At 41.7% G+C, this 27495-nt stretch overlaps 1 protein-coding gene across 1 annotated transcript in view; it reads right to left on the bottom strand.

Moving 5' to 3' along the window:
* The window catches only part of LOC106606273 (epidermal growth factor receptor kinase substrate 8-like protein 1), a 33791-nt gene that overhangs the window by 1958 nt on the left and 4338 nt on the right, over window positions 1-27495 (bottom strand). Inside the window, exons 2-13 of the mRNA XM_045719789.1 lie at window positions 22882-23131; window positions 22348-22480; window positions 21715-21803; window positions 20486-20560; window positions 19303-19451; window positions 16904-17048; window positions 16739-16794; window positions 13985-14093; window positions 12643-12783; window positions 11030-11162; window positions 6283-6448; window positions 5592-5724 (exon numbers count right to left, since the gene is read on the bottom strand). Of these exons, the coding sequence (XP_045575745.1) occupies window positions 5592-5724; window positions 6283-6448; window positions 11030-11162; window positions 12643-12783; window positions 13985-14093; window positions 16739-16794; window positions 16904-17048; window positions 19303-19451; window positions 20486-20560; window positions 21715-21803; window positions 22348-22480; window positions 22882-23070 (1518 nt within the window). The 5' untranslated portion in view covers window positions 23071-23131. The remainder of the gene's footprint in view (window positions 1-5591; window positions 5725-6282; window positions 6449-11029; window positions 11163-12642; window positions 12784-13984; window positions 14094-16738; window positions 16795-16903; window positions 17049-19302; window positions 19452-20485; window positions 20561-21714; window positions 21804-22347; window positions 22481-22881; window positions 23132-27495) is intronic.

The raw sequence follows: 27495 nt of genomic DNA on the forward strand, positions 1-27495 counted from the left end.
GGTCAGAACCGTCCAGAGTAGTCATGCTAGTCGGGCGGGCGGGTGCGGGCAGTGAACGGTTGAAAAGCATGCATTTGGTTTTGCTAGCGTTTAAGAGCAGTTGGAGGCCACAGAAGGAGTGTTGTATGGCATTGAAGCTCGTTTGGAGGTTAGTTAACACAGTGTCCAAAGAAGGGCCAGATGTATGCAGAATGGTGTTGTCTGCGTAGAGGTGGATCAGGAAATCACCCACAGCAAGAGTGACATCGTTGATATATACAGAGAAAAGAGTCGGCCCGAGAATTGAACCCTGTGGCACCCCCATAGAGACTGCCAGAGGTCCGGACAACAGGCCCTCCGATTTTACACACTGAACTCTGTCTGCGAAGTAGTTGGTGAACCAGGCGAGGCAGTCATTTGAAAAACCAAGGCTATTGAGTCTGCCGAAAAGAATACGGTGATTGACAGAGTCTAAAGCCTTGGCCAGGTCGATGAAGACAGCTGCACAGTACTGTCTTTTATCGATGGCGGTTATGATATAATTTAGTACCTTGAGCGTGGCTGAGGTGCACCCGTGACCAGCTCGGAATCTGGATTGCACAGCGGAGAAGGTACCGTAGGATTTGAAATGGTCAGTGATCTGTTTATAAACTTGACTTTCAAAGACTTTAGAAAGGCAGGGCAGGATGGATATAGGTCTGTAACAGTTCGGGTCTAGAGTGTCCCCCCCTTTGGTTATACTGGGTGAGGTCACCGCATGTGTGGGAAGTGGGACAAAGGAGGTATCTAAGGCATGTACAGTGGGACTAGGGGCTCTGCAGTAAACTAAAACAATGATAATTATCCTAAACAACAGTATACAAGGCATATTTACATTTCAGCGAGACATAAAGCGAGGCATAAAGCAATCACAGGTGTTGATTGGGAGAGCTAGCTAAGTCAACAACGGGTAAGGCAATAACAGCTAATCAGCAAAGACAACAACAACAGGTAAAATGGTGATGATTGGGCAGAGATGGTCGGTTAACTACACACAGGGCCTGAGTTCGGGGCTAGGGCCGACAGATAAACAAAGGTAAACAAAGTGGAGTACCGTGATAAATGAACAGTCCAGCAGGCATCAGCTATGTAGTCAAGTGATCATAGGGTCCAGTGTACAGCAATAGATGGAACAGGGAAGCAGCGGGGTAGTCGTTGCTACGCTAGCACGCGGGAGACACGGCGTTTAAAGTTAGCAGTCCGGGGTAAGTAGAAGCGTCTGCTCCATCTTCCAGCAAAGGCCGGTTGAAGGCACAGCTAATGGAATTACGTCTGAGGACCAGTCGTGGTGGTACGGCGGGGCGCCATTTCGATGAAAGGACCGGGCCAGATGGCGAAAGAGGTATTGTAGTTGTGGTAATTTCGTTTGCTAGCCAGGAGATGCGCCTGGCTCAGGGCTAGCTTCGGGGCTGGGTCACTCAGTGGCAGCTAGCTAGCTGTGATGATCAATGGTCCAGGGTTTACGGCAGGAATCTGGCATTGTAGTGGAGAAAAACAGTACGAGGCTGGTAGGTATTGTCATGACGTTGGACTGTGGGTAAGGTTTATGACCCCCCCATAAATACCTTTCTCCCTTCCCCTCTCTTTCTGACCCTACTGAAGGACTTGAATAGCCTGTGTTAGATGTAGAGAGTCTGGGAACATCAAACAAATGGGGAAAAGGAACCATATTTTGGTAATAAAATCAGTTGGAAATATGCTTGGGAACGTAATGAGTATGGATGTCAGTTCGGTTGTCATCTGAGACATTATGCCTGATGACAGGACGACATAAACTGTACCTGAGAAAGTATACACTCTCTAGTTATCAGAGTCACATGGAATTGTTATGCAATTGAAATGTTTGATATTGAAATTGTTTGTTAGGATCATTAAATGTAATTTTAGCTTCCAAATGAGAGAATTGGGTTTTCATAAGGAAAGTGCCCTGCTTGATCAGTGGCCCACCCCTGTGAAGAGACAGGGGTTATAAACGATGAAACACATCCTTCCCCCTCTCCACTATACAGTGGGGCAAAAAAGTATTTAGTCGGCCACCAATTGTGCAAGTTCTCCCACTTAAAAAGATGAGAGAGGCCTGTAATTTTCATCATAGGTACACTTCAACTATGACAGACAAAATGAGAAGAAAAAAAATCCAGAAAATCACATTGTAGGATTTTTTTATGAATTTATTTGCAAATTATGGTGGAAAATAAGTATTTGGTCAATAACAAAAGTTTATCTCAATACTTTGTTACAAACCCTTTGTTGGCAATGACACAGGTCAAACATTTTCTGTAAGTCTTCACAAGGTTTTCACACACTGTTGCTGGTATTTTGGCCCATTCCTCCATGCAGATCTCCTCTAGAGCAGTGATGTTTTGGGGCTGTCGCTGGGCAACACTGACTTTCAACTCCCTCCAAAGATTTTCTATGGGGTTGAGATCTGGAGACTGGCTAGGCCACTCCAGGACCTTGAAATGCTTCTTACGAAGCCACTCTTTCGTTGCCCGGGTGGTGTGTTTGGGATCATTGTCATGCTGAAAGACCCAGCCACGTTTCATCTTCAATGCCCTTGCTGATGGAAGGAGGTTTTCACTCAAAATTTCACGAGACATGGCCCCATTCATTCTTTCCTTTACACGGATCAGTCGTCCTGGTCCCTTTGCAGAAAAACAGCCCCAAAGCATGATGTTTCCACCCCCATGCTTCACAGTAGGTATGGTGTTCTTTGGATGCAACTCAGCATTCTTTGTCTTCCAAACACGACGAGTTGAGTTTTTACCAAAAAGTTATATTTTGGTTTCATCTGACCATATGACATTCTCCCAAATGCTCTCTAGCAAACTTCAGACGGGCCTGGACATGTACTGGCTTAAGCAGGGGGACACGTCTGGCACTGCAGGATTTGAGCCCCTGGCGGCGTAGTGTGTTACTGATGGTAGGCTTTGTTACTTTGGTCCCAGCTTTCTGCAGGTCATTCACTAGGTCCCCCTGTGTGCTTCTGGGATTTTTGCTCACCGTTCTTGTGATCATTTTGACCCCACGGGGTGAGATCTTGCGTGGAGCCCCAGATCGAGGGAGATTATCAGTGGTCTTGTATGTCTTCCATTTCCTGATAATTGCTCCCACAGTTGATTTCTTCAAACCAAGCTGCTTACCTATTGCAGATTCAGTCTTCCCAGCCTGGTGCAGGTCTACAATTTTGTTTCTGGTGTCCTTTGACAGCTCTTTGGTCTTGGCCATAGTGGAGTTTGGAGTGTGACTGTTTGAGGTTGTGGACAGGTGTCTTTTATACTGATAACAAGTTCAAACAGGTGCCATTAATACAGGTAACGAGTGGAGGACAGAGGAGCCTCTTAAAGAAGAAGTTACAGGTCTGTGAGAGCCAGAAATCTTGCTTGTTTGTAGGTGACCAAATACTTATTTTCCACCATAATTTGCAAATAAATTCCATAAAAATCCTACAATGTGATTTTCTGTAATTTTTTTTCTAATTTTGTCTGTCATAGTTGACGTGTACCTATGATGAAAATTACAGGCCTCTCTCATCTTTTTAAGTGGGAGAACTTGCACAATTGGTGGCTGACTAAATACTTTTTTGCCCCACTGTATAAGCCTTTGACGAAAAGATAACCACATGTTCCAGTACGTGAGGTCTGCAGCCTCTACGTTAGAAGGACACACGTCAAGTACAGAACTAAGCCAACCTCGGCGTGAGCTTTGGTGGCGAATGGTATGAACTTTGAGCTTATTCACTACAGAAGTGATACTTCCTAGCCGTTGAGTTAGCAGCGGCCGCTGTAGACGGGGGCTAGGAAAGGACGGACGACGGATCCAGTCTAACAGACGGACGAAGATACCACCACGTATCCAATTTACCACCAGAGACATTCTTCCGAGGACAGGAAGATCTGTTGGCCAACCCGGCCAGCATCTACGACCAATCTACCGAAGCGCAGCTCAGAGTAAATATTTATTGCATTTTCCTTTTCCAAATGGGCGGTAATTTAGAATGCATAAGATAATGTATTTACGATAGCATAGCTGCTGTTTCTTTGTTCCTAAATCTTTCCGCTCTTTCATTCAAGCCCAACCCCCTTTCCTTTGTGTAACCAGCCATCATGTATGACATCATTTGTATTCGGTGTATTTGTAATTCTGTGTGATTAGTTTAGGTATTTAGTAAATAAATAATTAAACCCAATTTTGTATTGCTGATTCAACTTGTTAGCCAGGGTTCGTGAAGATAGCCAAGAATTTACAACTTTCATTATGAGACTGAAAATAAGATAAGGGTTAATATTGACTGCTATCGATGTAAAATATGACTAAGTATTTTAAGAGTTTATTCGGAAGATAACGGCTCTATAAACGTTCTTCCGTGGTGCCCCGACTTTCTAGTTAATTACATTTACATGATTAGCTTAATCAGGTAATATTAATTACAGAGAAAGGATTTTATAGGTTAGCATGTCATATCACTTAATCCGGCATAGCCAAAGACACGACAGTATTATCCAGGCTAAAAAAACAGCTAGTGCCTGAGCAGATGGTAAAGGCCGCTAGCAGTGGCTAACAATGACTAAATACTAAGTAACTTAGCTAATTAGCTGGCTACCTTCTGATGAAAGTTTTGGCTATAGGGTCTAAAAACAATAGCGGATCCATGTCACATTGAGTGAGGCGGGTTACCGGAAGGTATATTTCATTTAAAAATGGAAAAAGAGTTGAAAAATAAATTGGAATAAATGCAAAAAGGACGAAAAATACAAAAAGTAAACGAGAGGACAACAAACCACGTCTGCACTGCTATGCCATCTTGGATTTATGTCTCTTGAGGAAGTCTCTAGGTGTTGGATTAAGGTTCTACAATATATTGGTTAGATTCCAAAATGGAAAATGACTCACTTCACTCCCTTCATTAAATAAAACAGGAAGTACAGTCCTTTTAACATAACTTGACATTTTAAACAACCTTGTCCATCCAACAATATATTGTATGAGATTCATGTATTACATATCTAACACCAGTCCATCATTAGAAGTATTAATTCATCTACACCCAGAGACTCCCAGTCACGCTGAATAGGAAAGAGGAGAGAGGGAGTGAAGGAGGGAAGAGGAGAGAGAATGGGAGAGAAGGAGGGAGGGAAGAGGAGAGGAGAGGAGAGAGAAAAAAGCATGGGAACCAAGGATCTATCTATAATGTGAGAGTTGTGTCAACCAGAAGAGAAGGATGGGAACCAAGGATCTATCTATAATGTGAGAGTTGTGTCAACCAGAAGAGAAGGATGGGAACCAAAGATCTATCTATAATGTGAGTTGTGTCAACCAGAAGAGAAGGATGGGAACCAATGATCTATAATGTGAGAGTTGTGTCAACCAGAAGAGAAGGAAGACAGAGGGAAAGGAGAAATAAGAGGATTACTGAGGAAGTGATGTGTTTTGATACAACACTATAAGAGTTGTGATGAGAATGGGGTTGGCAGTCAATGGGGCTGCCAGTGTATGAGGCTGCCAGTCAATGGGGCTGCCAGTCAAGGGGGTTGTCAGTCAATGGTGTTGCCAGTCAATAGGGTTGCTTGTACCTCCAGTAAAGCCTTCTGCACCATCATCTGGCTGTACACTCTGGCACCCTCCTCTGGTGAAAACATACGCAGGTCCTCTTTACTCAGGGCAAAGAGCTCAGAACCAGTGAGTCTCCCCAACAGTGTTGCTGTCCTGAATGGAGAGAGAGATATGGGACAGAAAGGTGGTCAGAAGTGTTACTGTCCTGAATGGAGAGAGAGAGATATGGGACAGTAAGGTGGTCAGAAGTGTTACTGTCCTGAATGGAGAGAGAGATAAGGGACAGTAAGGTGGTCAGAAATGTTACTGTCCTGAATGGAGAGAGATATGGGACAGTAAGATGGTCAGAAGTGTTACTGTCCTGAATGGAGAGAGAGATATGGGACAGTAAGGTGGTCAGAAGTGTTACTGTCCTGAATGGAGAGAGGGATATGGGACAGTAAGGTGGTCAGAAGTGTTACTGTCCTGAATGGAGAGAGAGATAGGGCAGAGTAAGGTGGTCAGAAGTGTTACTGTCCTGAATGGAGAGAGAGATATGGGACAGTAAGGTGGTCCGAAGTGTTACTGTCCTGAACAGAGAGAGAGATAGGGCAGAGTAAGGTTAGGTGGTCTTCATTATGGCAATGCTAGAAAGGATAAACGTGTGACAGAAGTATGGTGTATATCAAGTATACTGTAGTTGACTGAACTAGCTCCACTACACCCACTCACGGCTCAGTGAAGCCCTTCCCTCTCAGCCAGCCCTCTACCTCAGCAGGAGGGGAGTGGTAGTCCAGGGGGGCCGAGGTGTCTGTGGTGCGGGGGATCACTAGGGGACGGATGGAGCCCGCCCTGCCTTTGGCCAGCCGCTGGAGGAGCTCATCGTTCACCATAAAGCCTGTGTACAGGGGTCACAAACACATTTAATGTGTGTTACAAGCATGTTCTCACTTATAAGCATGTACTCTATCACACACACACACCACACACACACAGACTACATTGACTTGGACTACACAGCTTTAGGGTTAGACATTACATTGACAAATTGACTGGGACTACACAGCTTTAGGGTTATATATTACATTGACTACATTGCCTGGGACAACACAGCTTTAGGGTTAGATATTACATTGACTACATTGACTTGGACTACACAGCTTTAGGGTTAGATATTACATTGACTACATTGACTTGGACTACACAGCTTTAGGGTTAGATATTACATTGACTTGGACTACACAGCTTTAGGGTTAGACATTACATTGACTTGGACTACACAGCTTTAGGGTTAGATATTACATTGACTACATTGACTTGGACTCCACAGCTTTAGGGTTAGACATTACATTGACTTGGACTACACAGCTTTAGGGTTAGACATTACATTGACTTGGACTACACAGCTTTAGGGTTAGACATTACATTGACTACATTGACTTGGACTACACAGCTTTAGGGTTAGACATTACATTGACTTGGACTACACAGCTTTAGGGTTAGACATTACATTGACTACATTGACTTGGACTCCACAGCTTTGGGGTTAGACATTACATTAACTATATTGTAGTCATTTAACCCATTTTATCCAGAGGGATCTAGAGTGGTTGGATATTATCAGGAGGCTTAGCAACATCATACAGAACATGCAGGTATAACACAACCACTAAACCTTTAGAAGTAGCCAGCCAGTCTGCAGTGCTATGAACAGAAAACACAGAGTGCCTGATAAGAGTAGTGCTATTCTGAATCCCAAATGGCACCCTATTCCCTATATAGTGCACTATTCTGGTATTGAATTGTAAAAAAAGAGTAGTGCACTATGTAGGGAATAGGATTGTTAAAACAGCCACACATTCAGATTTAGTATTTCTCTATACACCCCTAGTTTGTCCCTTTATTTAGAATGTCTGACAGCTCATCAGCTCATCACCCCTAACTTTCTACCCAATCAGAGACATTCTCCTCCACCTGTTAGTTGTAAGTCCCGCCTCCAGCCAGTGAGTTGCAGTGATGGAAAGTTTGGCTTTTTTTTGACTCGTTCAGTCAAAAGAACAAATGTTTCAACTCATTTTGTTCATTTGAGTCAGTAATGCCCAGAGCATGCATGACCCCCTACCGGGGAACGATGAACTGAAAACTCAAAAGAGTCATGATTCTACAAGCCTCTCATTCACATGTTGTTCACCACAAGGGGCTTTTTGGAGCTGTGTGACTGAGACATGTCAAATGTTTAAAACATCTACGTTTATTGATTGCTTAACATACAAATAAAAACATTCTTGATATATTTCAAACAAGGTTTAGTTGTGGCCGCAACCAGACTAGATTGTGAACGACTCTTGGACTAGATAGTGAACGACTCTTGGACTAGATTGAGAATGACACATGGCGGAATGCATTGCTTGACTGCCGTGAGGGTGATAAGCACAATGTGGTTTGTGAACTGCAGCCCCTAAATTCTCCAGTTCGGGTTTGTTGAGCAGAGGCTGTGTATGTTTTGGTTCTACTAAGGTAGGCCCATCATACCATTATTTGCCTTCATTTTTGCACCATGCGATCAATGATCAGTTCTAAACATGTATTTTTCTTCTCTATGCTCATGATTTATTTCCCTGAGGACATGATGACAGACAGTTGGTGGTCAGAGGACATCTCTGGAGCTGCTGACCCGGAGGAGCGGGTATTAATCCTGCTGTAGGACTCATTGTGACCAGTACTAGCAGGTCAAACAAACAACTAAAATAAACGAGTCACAACAAAAATTCTCATGACTCTCGAGTCAGTAAAAGTGGTCATTCAAAAATAACTATTTGTTATTCAACTGCACATCAATAGTGAGTTGTGGTGAAGACAGAGAACAGATAGTTTGTGAGTTCTCCTTAGAAGTATCAAGACAAGTTCCAGGTTGCACCATGTTTAGCTGTATTTGTGCTGCATATAACAAGTGAGGATTACCAGTACATGGTGTCTATGACATGCTGTCTGTCAGGGGATAAAGTCATGTGGTGCCTTTATAGTGTTTATGAGATAATCGTCATTGCTAGCTAAGTAGCCAGTTAGTATAGACTACAGTTAGCCAGGCTAACTAGATACCCTTTTATGTGTCATGAACTCTGAGTATTTCAGTTACATTATGTCTATAGGACAGTCACATCTTTGTTATAGCAGTTACATTATGTCTATAAGTAGGAGACAGTCATATATTTGTTATAGCAGTTACATTATGTCTATAAAACAGTCACATCTTTGTTATAGCAGTTACATTATGTCTATAAGTATGAGACAGTCATATATTTGTTATAGCAGTTACATTATGTCTATAAGACAGTCACATCTTTGTTATAGCAGTTACATTATGTCTATAAGTATAAGACCGTCATATATTTGTTATAGCAGTTATATTATGTCTATAAGACAGTCATATCTTTGTTACAGCAGTTACATTACGTCTATAAGTATGAGACAGTCATATATTTGTTATAGCAGTTACATTATGTCTATAAGTATGAGACAGTCATATATTTGTTATAGCAGTTACATTATGTCTATAAGTATGAGACAGTCATATATTTGTTACAGCAGTTACATTATGTCTATAAGACAGTCATATCTTTGTTACAGCAGTTACATTATGTCTATAAGACAGACATATCTCTATTATAGTAGTTACATTGTCTATAAGACAGTCATATTTGTTACAGCAGTTACATTATGTCTATAAGACAGTCATATATTTGTTATAGCAGTTACATTATGTCTATAAGTATAAGACAGTCATATCTTTGTAACAGCAGTTACATTCTATGCAGAGTTAGTGTTAAACTGTACAGCCTCCTCACTACCGCAGCAGCTTATTAGTCATGTATAGCATGTTGAGTTGGGTTGGTGAGCTATGAAGAGTTAACATGGCTGTATAGAATGTTGTAGTGTCATGTAAATGAAGAGTTAACATGGCTGTCATAGAATGTTGTAGAGCCATGTAAATGAAGATCTAACATGGCTGTCATAGAATGTTGTAGTGTCATGTAAATGAAGATCTAACATGGCTGTATAGAATGTTGTAGTGTCATGTAAATGAAGAGTTAACATGGCTGTATAGAATGTTGTAGTGTCATGTAAATGAAGAGTTAACATGGCTGTCATAGAATGTTGTAGTGTCATGTAAATGAAGATCTAACATGGCTGTATAGAATGTTGTAGTGTCATGTAAATGAAGAGCTAACATGGCTGTATAGAATGTTGTAGTGTCATGTAAATGAAGATCTAACATGGCTGTATAGAATGTTGTAGAGTCATGTAAATGAAGATCTAACATGGCTGTATAGAATGTTGTAGTGTCATGTAAATGAAGATCTAACATGGCTGTATATAATGTTGTAGTGTCATGTAAATGAAGAGCTAACATGGCTGTATAGAATGTTGTAGTGTCATGTAAATGAAGAGTTAACATGGCTGTATAGAATGTTGTAGAGTCATGTAAATGAAGATCTAACATGGCTGTATAGAATGTTGTAGTGTCATGTAAATGAAGATCTAACATGGCTGTATAGAATGTTGTAGTGTCATGTAAATGAAGAGTTAACATGGCTGTATAGAATGTTGTAGTGTCATGTAAATGAAGGCTAACATGGCTGTATAGAATGTTGTAGTGTCATGTAAATGAAGAGTTAACATGGCTGTATAGAATGTTGTAGTGTCATGTAAATGAAGATCTAACATGGCTGTATAGAATGTTGTAGTGTCATGTAAATGAAGGCTAACATGGCTGTATAGAATGTTGTAGTGTCATGTAAATGAAGATCTAACATGGCTGTATAGAATGTTGTAGTGTCATGTAAATGAAGATCTAACATGGCTGTATAGAATGTTGTAGTGTCATGTAAATGAAGATCTAACATGGCTGTATAGAATGTTGTAGTGTCATGTAAATGAAGATCTAACATGGCTGTATAGAATGTTGTAGAGTCATGTAAATGAAGAGTTAACATGGCTGTATAGAATGTTGTAGTGTCATGTAAATGAAGGCTAACATGGCTGTATAGAATGTTGTAGTGTCATGTAAATGAAGATCTAACATGGCTGTATAGAATGTTGTAGTGTCATGTAAATGAAGATCTAACATGGCTGTATAGAATGTTGTAGAGTCATGTAAATGAAGATCTAACATGGCTGTATAGAATGTTGTAGTGTCATGTAAATGAAGAGCTAACATGGCTGTATAGAATGTTGTAGAGTCATGTAAATGAAGATCTAACATGGCTGTATAGAATGTTGTAGTGTCATGTAAATGAAGAGTTAACATGGCTGTCATAGAATGTAGTAGATTCATTTAAATGCATCATAATGCAGAAACCTCATTGGCTAAACTATTTAAATACATGGAGGAAAGTGTGTCAACGGTCAGAGGGAGGAATGTGTACCTGGAGGTGGGTGGTGACACTGACCACTATAGACCACCAATCCACAGGCTTACCTTTGTCTCTGTCGCCCCCTGTCATGGTGGAGGGGGACATGCTTTGAGGACGGCGGGGTATGGCGGGGAGGTTGGCCCCTTCTCTGCTGGAGGGGATGTAGGAGAAGTGCCTTGGCTGGGCGAAGGGCACCTTCTGTCAAACAGAGACAGGAACACACAGGGTAACTCAGATGAGTCGGTGAGTATGTGTCTATTAAGCCCAGTTCAAATACAACAGCTGAGACGAGACGGTTTTATGCCATTTAAAAACGAAATTAGCTTGATCTGTTGTAGTTTTAGAACGTCTCATGTCGTCTGCTGTAATTTCCAAGATTCAACACCTCAAATCTTAGCTAAAGACGAAACAGTTTAGCCAATCAGAAAACAGTGTGCTGACATTCTGTGTTTAGCCAAGCAGCTAGCTAGCTAACCACGCAGACCACTAGCTAGCTAACCAAGCAGACCACTAGCTAGCTAACCAAGCAGACCACTAGCTAGCTAACCAAGCAGACCACTAGCTAGCTAACCAAGCAGACCACTAGCTAGCTAACCACGCAGGCCACTAGCTAGCTAACCAAGCAAACCACTAGCTAGCTAACCACGCAGACCACTAGCTAGTTAACCAAGCAGACCAATAGCTAACTAACCAAGCAGACCACTAGCTAGTGTTAGGGTTTGACCAACTATTTGTTTGCATTACCTATATAATATAACAAAGAAGCTATGCTATAATATAAAGTTTATACTCTATATGATAAGAGCATACTGCTGTGTGAGAGGAAGGGGCTCATGGGATGGTGAGTCATATGGAAAGAATGCAGATGCTGTAAATCAGGGATATGGAAGAGCTTGTTAAAAGATAAGGGCAGGATATGGGTGAAATGTATATGCAGAGGGGTGTCGGGGTTTTAGAGAATTGTGCAGTCACAAGACAAATCGACTGCCAAAGATAATAACTACGGCCGGCAACAGGAGGCGTCTCGAGGTTGGGACCAACCTGCACGCCAACGATAGGATGAGTAAGTTTAAACCACGCTCATCCTCCCTCTGACAGGCCAGCAGTGAGCGAGAACTATCTGTCAGAGTATTTAATGAAAAGCAAAGGATGTGTAACTCAGTTCTCTGTCTGCCCTGCGTGGTGTTACAGAGATCCCGTATATACGAGCCGCATATTTACCATTCAAGTGTTTGCATTAATTAAAGTACAAAGAAAACAGAAGTTACTATGTGCTGACTATTTTGTTCTGATACCAGATTCGAATTGACGCAACTTAACACTAGCTAACCACGCAGACCACTAGCTAGCTAACCAAGCAGACCACTAGCTAGCTAACCAAGCAGACCACTAGCTAGCTAACCACGCAGACCACTACCTAGCTAACCAAGCAGACCACTAGCTAGCTTGCTGATATTTATCTGACAAGTCACAAAGTGTGTATTTCATGATACTTGTTTGCTACAAGAAGTGGGGACTTTGTATCACAGTTGTATCACATCATTGTAAAGAGGCACCGTTAGTGTGGAAACGGTGTCAACCGTGTGTGTGTGTGTGTGTGTGTGTGTGTGTGTGTGTGTGTGTGTGTGTGTGTGTGTGTGTGTGTGTGTGTGTGTGTGTGTGTGTGTGTGTCCATTACCTTGGACTGTCTGAGTACCACTGGGCTATCCCTATGGTTGTTGTTGAGGGCTGACAGAGGCTCCAGAATGTTGAAGGGAACAAACCCAATCTGGTCAAAGTCATTGCGACACTTCCACCAACGCTTTGACGACTCAATCACCTAATAGAGAGAGGATTTGAATTAGGATTTGTATTTATAATACGGAATTGTCATTCACTTGTTGTTATAAATAATGTGTTCCCTCTATGTGTTCATGGCCATGTGAGATATACTGAATCAAGACAATACATCTCTATGTGTTCTTGGCCATGTCAGATATACTGAATCAAGACAATAAAGCTCTGTGTGTTCATGGCCATGTGAGATATACTGAATCAAGACAATAAAGCTCTATGTGTTCATGGCCATGTCAGATATACTGAATCAAGACAATAAAGCTCTATGTGTTCATGGCCATGTCAGATATACTGAATCAAGACAATACATCTCTATGTGTTCTTGGCCATGTCAGATATACTGAATCAAGACAATAAAGCTCTATGTGTTCATGGCCATGTCAGATATACTGAATCAAGACAATAAAGCTATATGTGTTCATGGCCATGTCAGATATACTGAATCAAGACAATAAAGCTCTATGTGTTCATGGCCATGTTAGATATACTGAATCAAGACAATAAAGCTCTATGTGTTCATGGCCATGTCAGATATACTGAATCAAGACAATAATGCTCTATGTGTTCATGGCCATGTGAGATATACTGAATCAAGACAATAAAGCTCTATGTGTTCATGGCCATGTCAGATATACTGAATCAAGACAATAAAGCTCTATGTGTTCATGGCCATGTCAGATATACTGAATCAAGACAATAAAGCTCTATGTGTTCATGGCCATGTCAGATATACTGAATCAAGACAATAAAGCTCTATGTGTTCATGGCCATGTTAGATATACTGAATCAAGACAATAAAGCTCTATGTGTTCATGGCCATGTCAGATATACTGAATCAAGACAATAAAGCTCTATGTGTTCATGGCCATGTGAGATATACTGAATCAAGACAATAGAGCTCTATGTGTTCATGGCCATGTGAGATATACTGAATCAAGACAATAAAGCTCTATGTGTTCATGGCCATGCCAGATATACTGAATCAAGACAATAAAGCTCACAGAATGGAATTAATTTGTGAGAACTTTTTAAGTAAGCAGGATAATTCAATACATGTGAACTTCTGTAAATTATAGTTAAGTGACACATGGGCTCTGGTCAAAGGAAGCGCACTATATAGGGAGTAGGGTCTTGTTTGGGACTAAGACAGTATTTAGCATGCAGTTCACACGTAGAATAAAAACCTCCAGAGTTTCTCCCTGCAGCACGGAGAGTTCACTGCTGTTCCTGGCAACAAAGCCGTAGCTGCAGCTGAACATCCTCTCGCCCTCAGGTGGAAGTTCACTGCCATCTCTGGAGGAGAACAGACAGTCCTAGGGTCAATCTCAGTTGTATCAGACAGTCCTAGGGTCAATCTCAGTTGTATCAGACAGTCCTAGGGTCAATCTGTTGTATCAGACAGTCCTAGGGTCAATCTCAGTTGTATCAGACAGTCCTAGGGTCGATCTCAATTGTATTTCCTTGATTCCTCAAATCCAATCTCCTTGCCAACTTCTCAGCCGTATTGGATTAGAAGGTTGACAGTCCCTCCCCTCTGACCTAATTGAGAATTGAGGAAAGATGAATTTGCCACCCTTCTGACAAAGCATGCACTTGCCCAATCCCTATCATGGATTTAAGCATTGGCTTGGTCTAAGCTTTGCCTGGAGTGAGTTTCCAACATTGGTAAATCCATAATGAGGAATGTGCACATGAACAGAAGGGTGTAGATTAACAAAACTCCCATTTAACTGTGTGATCAGTTTGTGTTACCTGTCATTTAACTATGTGATCAGTTTGTGTTACCTGGCATTTAACTGTGTGATCAGTTTGTGTTACCTGTCATTTAACTATGTGATCAGTTTGTGTTACCTGTCATTTACATGTGTGATCAGTTTGTGTTACCTGTCATTTAACTGTGTGATCAGTTTGTGTTACCTGTCATTTAACTGTGTGATCAGTTTGTGTTACCTGTCATTTAACTGTGTGATCAGTTTGTGTTACCTGTCATTTAACTGTGTGATCAGTTTGTGTTACCTGTCATCTAACTGTGTGATCAGTTTGTGTTACCTGTCATCTAACTGTGTGATCAGTTTGTGTTACCTGTCATCTAACTGTGTGATCAGTTTGTGTTACCTGTCATCTAACTGTGTGATCAGTTTGTGTTACCTGTCATCTAACTGTGTGATCAGTTTGTGTTACCTGTCATTTAACTGTGTGATCAGTTTGTGTTATCTGTCATCTAACTGTGTGATCAGTTTGTGTTACCTGTCATCTAACTGTGTGATCAGTTTGTGTTACCTGTCATTTAACTGTGTGATCAGTTTGTGTTACCTGTCATCTAACTGTGTGATCAGTTTGTGTTACCTGTCATCTAACTGTGTGATCAGTTTGTGTTACCTGTCATCTAACTGTGTGATCAGTTTGTGTTACCTGTCATTTAACTGTGTGATCAGTTTGTGTTACCTGTCATCTAACTGTGTGATCAGTTTGTGTTACCTGTCATCTAACTGTGTGATCAGTTTGTGTTACCTGTCATCTAACTGTGTGATCAGTTTGTGTTACCTGTCATTTAACTGTGTGATCAGTTTGTGTTACCTGTCATCTAACTGTGTGATCAGTTTGTGTTACCTGTCATCTAACTGTGTGATCAGTTTGTGTTACCTGTCATCTAACTGTGTGATCAGTTTGTGTTACCTGTCATTTAACTGTGTGATCAGTTTGTGTTACCTGTCATTTAACTGTGTGATCAGTTTGTGTTACCTGTCATTTAACTGTGTGATCAGTTTGTGTTACCTGTCATCTAACTGTGTGATCAGTTTGTGTTACCTGTCATCTAACTGTGTGATCAGTTTGTGTTACCTGTCATCTAACTGTGTGATCAGTTTGTGTTACCTGTCATCTAACTGTGTGATCAGTTTGTGTTACCTGTCATCTAACTGTGTGATCAGTTTGTGTTACCTGTCATTTAACTGTGTGATCAGTTTGTGTTACCTGTCATTTAACTGTGTGATCAGTTTGTGTTACCTGTCATCTAACTGTGTGATCAGTTTGTGTTACCTGTCATTTAACTGTGTGATCAGTTTGTGTTACCTGTCATTTAACTGTGTGATCAGTTTGTGTTACCTGTCATCTAACTGTGTGATCAGTTTGTGTTACCTGTCATCTAACTGTGTGATCAGTTTGTGTTACCTGTCATCTAACTGTGTGATCAGTTTGTGTTACCTGTCATCTAACTGTGTGATCAGTTTGTGTTACCTGTCATCTAACTGTGTGATCAGTTTGTGTTACCTGTCATTTAACTGTGTGATCAGTTTGTGTTACCTGTCATCTAACTGTGTGATCAGTTTGTGTTACCTGTCATCTAACTGTGTGATCAGTTTGTGTTACCTGTCATCTAACTGTGTGATCAGTTTGTGTTACCTGTCATCTAACTGTGTGATCAGTTTGTGTTACCTGTCATCTAACTGTGTGATCAGTTTGTGTTACCTGTCATCTAACTGTGTGATCAGTTTGTGTTACCTGTCATCTAACTGTGTGATCAGTTTGTGTTACCTGTCATCTCTCACACACAGATGTTGTTTCTTTGTAATATTGATGGTGTTTTGAAAAACAGTAGGACTGTTCATTACAGCGTGGAATAAAGAGTTAATAACATGGTAGTAATGGAAACTAGTTTTAATGACTTACTGTTTTACTACATTAATGATGTATTATTAATAATGTTATGTATTATATATGAAACATATAAATAATAGAAAAGTAATAACATTTTTAAAAACACCCCTCTGTTTTATGGACACAGGAAGTTATTGGATCCAAGCACTCTATCATAAAACTTAGTGAAAGGTGAAAGGTGAAAGGTGCCATAATCAGTGGTGAAACTGTGTTTGTCGTGAACTGTGTGAATCAGTAAACAAAAAACATGACAGCCGTTATTGGGGATGTCAGAAACGTACGATTCGTCAGTGTGCTGGACTGAGCTGGCTCCTTCCTCAGCCTGATCAGGAGGGTCCTAAATTAGGGAAGGAATAAGAAGCAATAATTACATAATTAAATCTAAATAATTACAATCTAAATAGGATGACATACAGTTTCACTAGACAATGCTAAAGTAAGCATACCTCTACACTGTATTGAAGAGCGTCCTGTTTGTGCTGTGACTTGATTGGGTCCTCCCAAAGTTGACCTTCTGGGTCAAAGGCCTCAGGCTGCCATCCATCCAGAAAGACAGGTGAGTACGGAGGGACAGACTCAACAAGCTGGGAGCTGGGAGAGAAAGAGGCCAAAGGTCAGGACTTGTCTTGAGCTTTGTCTATGGATGACAATGTGCATATGAACTACACACAATCATACAGATGCCCTATCTTAATTTGATAATCCTGTTGTTGAAGGAATTTTCCTGTTCAGCAGGAAATGCAAACATGTAGTGTATTCAAGGGTTAAAAAAGGCTTCTAAAGTTTGTATTTTCCATTTTAAATGTCTTACTTGCACTGACGAAAAATGTGTCAACCCCTGCAAAAAATGTCTATTAACTATAATCCACACAACAACACACATTTCCTGTTGCTGCAGGATTATTTTCCTGCTTTGTGAATCAGGCTCAAATTAAGGTACGGCATCTGTACATCAATAAGCACAGACATCATATGCAATACACACACACACACACACACACACACATACACACACTCACTCATGCACCAGGGGCGGAAATCCCGGGGGGGACGGGGGGACACGACCCCCCATCCTGGGAAAATATGATTTGTCCCCCCCAATATATCACTGAAACATAACTATGTAATTTAAATAATATTAATAATACGCAATGAAAGCAATTGTGCTGATTATAGACACTTAATAGCGCGTTTTTAAGTTTCAAAAGATTGCGACCCCCCCACCCTTTGCCTCAATGGTTTGATCCACTGCCAGTTCCTTAGTTGGCAAGGTAACAGAGGGGTCGTGTCTACTGTCTGAAAGGCACTCAATGCATGTAACTGACGTGAGGTTAATCCAGTCAATCGCACACACACACTAGCTGAATATGCAGAGCTAGCACGCAAATATGAACTATTAAGCTAGCTAGTACCTATTCCATTTATGTGGCGTCGTCAAAGATGGAATCTTTTCTATCGTCAATTTATTCCAAGATCAGCATGCAGATGATGTAAGTTAGTGCTTCAAAGTCCCTGTGATAAGGTTAGCGATAAACTGAAGTCCAAACTGAACAGAACTACACTCTCTTCTACCATTGTCTTAAATATATTTAATGGTCTCGTTGCAAAAGCTAAATTGTCGCAAGGGAACTTTTATTTATTTATTTTATTTCACCTTTATTTAACCCGGGTAGCAAAGATTATAGCAAACACCACTGAAACTGAATTGGTGCTCGCTAGCTTTGCAAATTCAGCTATTGTTGGAAGCCAGCCAATATGAAACAAACTATTAAAATTACAAAAGGTTGCAGCATATGTTGTGTAAATGGTGAACTCATACAGCTGTCAACTCTTGTCATTTTAATCCGTTTCACATTTGCTAGCTACCTTTTAGATCGAAGCCCATATAGAATGATAGAAGATTATAGAAGCCCATCTCCTACTGTAAATAACCTACACACTGTATGTGTGTGTAGCCAGCCAGCCAGGTAGAAAAATGGCAGAAAAATAAAAGACGGACATCAGAGTATTTTTCAATACACCAAAACGCATAGTAAGAACCCTAGTAGCCTAATATCTCAAAGACTAGTTGATAAAATGTTCATAAGAAAGAAATGAAATTCTAATGGAAATGTTTCACAATGATGTCATTAGGCAGAGCAGGCAACAGATGGCACACAGACAGCAGAGTTGGGGACAGATATGCAGGGACAGACTGGCAGAGACAGGGAGTCTCAGGTAAGTTTGTTGAGTCTTTGTTTGGCAACATTATGAAAGGTTCTCAATTTTTTGGACTTGTAAAATAGGAACATAATTGGAAAATGCCATGGATACCCCCACTCTCAACTTAAACTGGTGACTGAACTAAGATTTGTTAAAGGCAATGGTATTGCTGTTGTGATTAGTTGTGTAGTTTTGGGTACCGGTAGTTAGGAGTACAGCAAACACCTTATTTCTTTGGTTCCTCAATATACATTTACCATATTACAATGTAGGCTATGTGTTACAGCACTACTTTTGGTGTCCCCCTCAGGAATTGCTCTTGAGAAAATGTCACGTAATTGTCCCCTCCAAAGTTGATATCAGATTTTCGCCCCTGTCATGCACACACACACACACACACACACACACACACACACACACACACACACACACACACACACACACACACACACATAAACACACAATCATGCACACACACACACACCAGTTTCACCTATAGTTCAGTTGGTAGCGCATTGTGCTTGTAACACCAGTATAGTGAGTTTGAGTCCCGGGACCACCCATATGTAAGATGTATGCATAAATGACAGTAAGTCGGTTTAGATAAAAGCGTCTGCTAAATAGCATATATGATTAATATTACCAGTGTAAGGTCCAGTTAGGCCCTAGGGAGGTCCAAAGCTCCTTCTCTTCATCGGCCAGGTGTTTCTGCAGTAGAGACACAGCACCACTGGTCAGGGCTGGACTGACCACAGTCGCCCCCATCTCTGGCCCACCAGTAGTCTTCACCATCTGAAACCAGAGAGAGAGAGACATGGATCGATATCAGACTTAACACTGATGTCCACCTGTGACAGACAGAGACAGATAGACAGACAGACAGATAGATAATCATACAGTATCACCACAGATAGAACAATGAACCAGATATTTCAACGGATGAATGTGATGCATCCAATTGGCGTTTCCACTCACTACCAAATATGGTAGTGAGAGGAAGCTCATTGACCGGCAGTGGAAGAAGATGGAGCGAGATTGATTTTGGCCGACATTCTGCTAATCATCTCATCGCTGAAACATTTGATCTCAATACAGTTTTCTGTTCCCAAAACTATAATTTGTTACGAACAGAGTGGACTAAGTTTTGTAGACTTTACTGTTTGCCAAAGTTTCTAAAATGTGCGTTGTTTAGAAGGAGTGCAAGAATGGATTGAGTTATTGCACATGGCGTTCTATAATGATTATATGCAAATACATGCTAGAATGAGCCAATAGGATCTTGCTAGCTTGTGCTAGACTCTGCCCACCTCCTTGCTTGTTCTGCCCACTATGATTCATTGGTTCCCATTGGAAATGACAGGCTGTGGTCTATCTTGGGTTAGTTATAAAAATCTTTGGTATCAGTATCCTAATTCAGATAGCATTGCTGGTTAGGTATCCTGTGGCTATGCTGATAAGGAGTGAACATCTAGCCTGGTCCCAGGTCTGTTGGTACTGCATTGTCAGCGACCAATGGAGTTGGCCACTACAGAACACACAGATCTGGGATCAGGCCAGTAAATACCTACCAAGACCAGTGGACAGGTCTGGGACCAGGCTAGTAAATACCTGCCAGGCCTTGTGGACAGGTCTGGGACCAGTGAACAGGTCTGTGATCAGGCTAGTAAATACATACCAGGCCCAGTGGACAGGTCTGGGATCAGTCTAGTAAATACCTACCAGGCCCAGTGGACAGGTCTTGGATCAGTCTAGTAAATACCTACCAGGCCCAGTGGACAGGTCTGGGACCAGTGACCATATCTGGAACCAGGCTAGTAAATACATACCAGGCCCAGGGGAATAAAGACGTGATGCACCAGCTCCCCAGAAGACGGCTCTGTGATGGACGACTTCAGGCGGTCCTGAAAGCAAAATAATATAATAATAATATATGCTATTTATCCAAAGCAACTTACATTCACGCTGCATAGAGTTGATGTATGGGGGGTCCCGGGAATGGAAGCCTGCCGTTGCTAATGCTCTACTAACTGAGCTACAGATAGTAAAATGGAGGAAAGTACTGAGCTTCTTTTTTTAAAGGGAAAACAGAGATCCAATCTGTATTTTTATTACATAATAGGACAGATGTAGGAACATATTGGGAGATAGACAGAGGGCAGACAGATGTAGGAACATATTGGGAGATAGACAGAGGGCAGACAGATGTAGGAACATATTGGGAGATAGACAGAGGGCAGACGGATGTAGGACAATATTGGGAGATAATCAGAGGGCAGACAGATGTAGGAACATATTGGGAGATAGACAGAGGGCAGACAGATGTAGGACAATATTGGCAGATAATCAGAGGGCAGACAGATGTAGGACAATATTGGGAGATAGGCAGAGGGTAGACAGATGTAGGAACAGATTGGGTGATAGACAGATGGCAGACAGATGTAGGAAGAGATTGGGAGATGGGCAGCGGGCAGACAGATGTAGGAACAGATTGGGTGATAGACAGAGGGTAGACAGATGTAGGAACAGATTGGGAGATGGGCAGAGGGCAGACAGATGTAGGAACATATTGGGAGATAGACAGAGGGCAGACAGATGTAGGAACATATTGGGAGATAGACAGATGGTAGACAGATGTAGGAACATATTGGGAGATAGACAGATGGTAGACAGATGTAGGAACATATTGGGAGATAGACAGATGGTAGACATGGAACATATTGGGAGATAGACAGATGGTAGACAGATGTAGGAACATATTGGGAGATAGAGGGCAGACAGATGTAGGAACAGATTGGGTGATAGACAGATGGTAGACAGATGTAGGAACATATTGGGAGATAGACAGGGCAGAAAATATGTAAGGATGCTGGAACCCCGTCTCCAAGGGGACATGTGTTGTCCAGAGTCGAGAAGGTTAGCACTACACCAGACCCCGGTAGTATACTGAGGTGAGAAAATTAGAAAGAAATTAGCCTTACATACGAAAGATTGATTTCGTGGGACAGAGAGGGACAATAGAAGCAAATGCCTCTGTTATTCCACTACATGGGCTCACCAGCAGACAGAAGGAGTACTTGATTTTCTGAAAAATGTCAACAAACTCCTCCTCAGGTGGAGGGCAGGCTTTCAGGGTCAGCAAATCATCTGCACACAAAACACAAAACAATCAACTACTATGATGGGGATTCATCAATGAAATAACATGTAAGAATAGTACACAGAACACATGCACAACTTTATTCATTTCACTAGACCCTTCCTCCGGTTCATCGCTTCTTGAGGTGCCACTTTACAGTTCCACTAGCCAATGCTACAGTAAGTATACCTCTACACTGTATTGAAGAGCATCCTGTTTGTGCTGTGACTGGATTGGGTCCTGAGATTGCTACATGCATTTTTTTACTTTAAAATTAATGATATGTGCCCATTGATTCTTGAAGAATATAACCTGATGGGGTATGGCCTCATGAGCCATACCCCATCAGAACACAAAATATAAACTTGTTTTATTTACTCCAATGTTTGTAAACAAACACTGTATAGCCAAAAAAAACATGGTTAAAACTATTATTTTGGTCTCATTTTTGGTCTCATCTATTTTTGAGAGTTGAGAGTGGTTACATTTCTCCAGCCCTGTCCGATAGCTGTTTACCACCTTTCATAACTCTCTCTCTCTCCCCCCTCTCACCATCCTTCTTCTCTTTCTTCTTGCTTTTTCTGCTCTTCCTTTTCCTCTGGTTGAGGATGCTCTGAGCCTCAGCAGCCTGCTGCAGGCGGCCCATGAAGCGCTCCACGTCATCAAAACAGTGGTTTAGGATCTCCTGAAGGAAGAACACATCCCAGCTAAACCAGACACATCAATGCAGTGGTCTAGTGAGAGGAATATTCTCCAAGTAGCCATGCACACACACACAAACACACACAAAGACACACAGACACACACACGCACACACACCCGCAAATGCACACACACACAAAGACACACACGCACACACGCACGCACACAGGCGCGTGCACACATACATGCACACACACACACAAAGACACACGCACATGCACACACACACAAAGACACACACACACATGCACACACACACACAAAGACACACACACATGCACACACAAAGACACGCACACACAAACACACACACAAAGACACTCACACACATGCACACACACATTTGCAAACATACTGTATGAACACACAAATACAGATACATACCACCTCTCTCTCTGCATGTCCTCGAGATGTGTGTTTTGGCTCACTACTGGCCCCATTCACTGACGAGAGATATAACATAGATGTCAGTTTAAACAACACACACATGCACGCACACACACACACACACACACACACACACACACACTTTGAACACCTTTGCGTAGCCATGGGAAGGAAGTTGACCATCATGGGGCATGACTCTAACACCTGATGGCTTCCTAGGACGTACTGGGGGTGGTGTCCCAGACATCTGAGGGAGAGAGGAGAGAGAGAGAGAGAGAGAGAGAGAGAGAGAGAGAGAGAGAGAGTAATGGTGATGCCATCAAGAAGTCTTTTTGTTATATTCCTTAAGACGTCAGCATGCTTCAGTTCGTCTGGCGGCTAGCCCGAGTGTGCTTGCATACCTCCTTAAAAGACTTTCACTTGAAAAACGAGAAAAAAGCAGCAATAGTACTGTTTGTCCATTTTGAGACGCTGTAGCCAGAATACACTTCCTCAAAATAGTCATCTGTTAATTTTGACGTTTTTGCCGAGGAGATCTTAGTCGCGCAATTTTACATATAACTAAATTAGTCTAGCGACCAGCTATCTAAACTTGTAGTCAGCATGGTCGAATTAGCGACCGGGGTGGGGCCCATTGATCATCAGTTATCATATTAAAAACAGCAAAGATTTGCCTGCACCCTATGGCAAAATGTGTAGAATTGCAAGAAATTAGCTGTTAATGTTTCTCTCTGCCCCATGGCAAAATGTGTAGAAATGCAGCAAACTTGCTTTAAAACTGTAACATTTTATCTACTCCCCATGGCAAAATATGCAGAATTGCAGGAAATTAACTAAAAACATATAATATATCGATGTTGGCAGACCTACTGTAAGAGCAACTGTGGTTCCTCATGATTAGTTCAGTTTTTTTGTGGCCCCAGCCCCATCAGTTACCTATCCCTGATCTACACTGATCCACTTCCTTCAGATCTGTAATGGCTCAACAGGTAGGGACTAGGATTTAGATCATGACAGAGATTAAATCAAGAGGTAGGGACTAGGATTTAGATGAAGACAGATTTAATCAAGAGGTAGGGACTAGGACAGAGATTAGGACAGAGATTAAATCAGGAAATAGGGACTAGGATTTAGATTAGGACATATAGTTAATCAAGAGGTAGGGACTAGGATTTAGATTAAGACAGATTTAATCAAGAGGTAGGGACTAGGACTTAGATTAGGACAGAGATTAAATCAGGAGGTAGGGACTAGGATTTAGATCATGACAGAGATTGAATCAAGAGGTAGGGACTAGGATTTAGATTAGTACAGAGATTCAATCAAGAGGTAGGGACTAGGATTTAGATCAGGACAGAGATTTAATCAAGAGGTAGGGACTAGGATTTAGATCAGGACAGATATTTAATCAAGAGGTAGGGACTAGGATTTAGATCAGGACAGAGATTGAATCAAGAGGTAGGGACTAGGATTTAGATTAGTACAGAGATTCAATCAAGAGGTAGGGACTAGGATTTAGATCAGGACAGAGATTTAATCAAGAGGTAGGGACTAGGATTTAGATTAGAACAGAGATTCAATCAAGAGGTAGGGACTAGGATTTAGATTAGTACAGAGATTCAATCAAGAGATAGGGACTAGGATTTAGATCAGGACAGATATTTAATCGAGGTAGGGACTAGGATTTAGATCAGGACAGAGATTTAATCAAGAGGTAGGGACTAGGATTTAGATTAGAACAGAGATTCAATCAAGAGGTAAGGACTAGGATTTAGATTAGTACAGAGATTCAATCAAGAGGTAGGGACTAGGATTTATATTAGGACAGAGATTGAATCAAGAGGTAGGGACTAGGACTTAGATTAGGACAGAGATTCAATCCGAGGCAGGTTGTAGCACATTTGACATTAACCTTCGGTGACTAGAACTTGCAACCTCCCAAAAATTCCCAACTTTATGCAAACGTCAGCACTGCGACCGTGCAATAACCAAACAGGAGAGGGAAGCTCTCACTAGCAAGCTTTGACATAGACAACCACCATGTGGTACAACCATAGACTACCACCATGTGATTCAGAAGACAGTACAACCATAGACTACCACCATGTGGTTCAGAAGTTACAGTACAACCATAGACTACCACCATGTGATTCAGAAGACAGTACAACCATAGACTACCACCATGTGATTCAGAAGACAGTACAACCATAGACTACCACCATGTGATTCAGCAGGTACAGTACAACCATAGACTACCACCATGTGATTCAGAAGGTACAGTACAACCATAGACTACCACCATGTGGTTCAGAAGGTACAGTACAACCATAGACTACCACCATGTGGTTCAGAAGACAGTACAACCATAGACTACCACCATGTGATTCAGAAGGTACAGTACAACCATAGACTACCACCATGTGATTCAGAAGACAGTACAACCATAGACTACCACCATGTGATTCAGAAGACAGTACAACCATAGACTACCACCATGTGGTTCAGAAGGTACAGTACAACCATAGACTACCAACATGTGGTTCAGAGGGTACAGTACAACCATAGACTACCACCATGTGGTTCAGAAGACAGTACAACCATAGACTACCACCATGTGATTCAGAAGACAGTACAACCATAGACTACCACCATGTGGTTCAGAAGACAGTACAACCATAGACTACCACCATGTGGTTCAGAAGGTACAGTACAACCATAGACTACCACCATGTGGTTCAGAAGGTACAGTACAACCATAGACTACCACCATGTGGTTCAGAAGACAGTACAACCATAGACTACCACCATGTGATTCAGAAGTTACAGTGCAACCATAGACTACCACCATGTGATTCAGAAGACAGTACAACCATAGACTACCACCATGTGATTCAGAAGACAGTACAACCATAGACTACCACCATGTGGTTCAGAAGGTACAGTACAAACATAGACTACCACCATGTGGTTCAGAAGACAGTACAACCATAGACTACCACCATGTGATTCAGAAGTGACAGTGCAACCATAGACTACCACCATGTGATTCAGAAGTGACAGTGCAACCATAGACTACCACCATGTGATTCAGAAGACAGTACAACCATAGACTACCACCATGTGATTCAGAAGACAGTACAACCATAGACTACCACCATGTGATTCAGAAGACAGTACAACCATAGACTACCACCATGTGGTTCAGAAGGTACAGTACAACCATAGACTACCACCATGTGATTCAGAAGACAGTACAACCATAGACTACCACCATGTGATTCAGAAGACAGTACAACCATAGACTACCACCATGTGATTCAGAAGACAGTACAACCATAGACTACCACCATGTGATTCAGAAGTTACAGTACAACCATAGACTACCACCATGTGATTCAGAAGGTACAGTACAACCATAGACTACCACCATGTGGTTCAGAAGGTACAGTACAACCATAGACTACCACCATGTGATTCAGAAGGTACAGTACAACCATAGACTACCACCATGTGGTTCAGAAGGTACAGTACAACCATAGACTACCACCATGTGATTCAGAAGGTACAGTACAACCATAGACTACCACCATGTGGTTCAGAAGGTACAGTACAACCATAGACTACCACCATGTGGTTCAGAAGGTACAGTACAACCATAGACTACCACCATGTGGTTCAGAAGACAGTACAACCATAGACTACCACCATGTGATTCAGAAGACAGTACAACCATAGACTACCACCATGTGGTTCAGAAGACAGTACAACCATAGACTACCACCATGTGATTCAGAAGACAGTACAACCATAGACTACCACCATGTGGTTCAGAAGGTACAGTACAACCATAGACTACCACCATGTGATTCAGAAGGTACAGTACAACCATAGACTACCACCATGTGGTTCAGAAGGTACAGTACAACCATAGACTACCACCATGTGGTTCAGAAGGTACAGTACAACCATAGACTACCACCATGTGATTCAGAAGGTACAGTACAACCATAGACTACCACCATGTGATTCAGAAGACAGTACAACCATAGACTACCACCATGTGATTCAGAAGACAGTACAACCATAGACTACCACCATGTGGTTCAGAAGACAGTACAACCATAGACTACCACCATGTGGTTCAGAAGACAGTACAACCATAGACTACCACCATGTGGTTCAGAAGGTACAGTACAACCATAGACTACCACCATGTGGTTCAGAAGTTACAGTACAACCATAGACTACCACCATGTGATTCAGAAGGTACAGTACAACCATAGACTACCACCATGTGGTTCAGAAGGTACAGTACAACCATAGACTACCACCATGTGATTCAGAAGACAGTACAACCATAGACTACCACCATGTGATTCAGAAGACAGTACAACCATAGACTACCACCATGTGATTCAGAAGGTACAGTACAACCATAGACTACCACCATGTGATTCAGAAGACAGTACAACCATAGACTACCACCATGTGATTCAGAAGGTACAGTACAACCATAGACTACCACCATGTGGTTCAGAAGGTACAGTACAACCATAGACTACCACCATGTGGTTCAGAAGGTACAGTACAACCATAGACTACCACCATGTG

Source organism: Salmo salar, chromosome ssa06 (genome assembly GCF_905237065.1).
Source record: "Salmo salar chromosome ssa06, Ssal_v3.1, whole genome shotgun sequence".
NCBI classification, from domain to species: domain Eukaryota; kingdom Metazoa; phylum Chordata; class Actinopteri; order Salmoniformes; family Salmonidae; genus Salmo; species Salmo salar.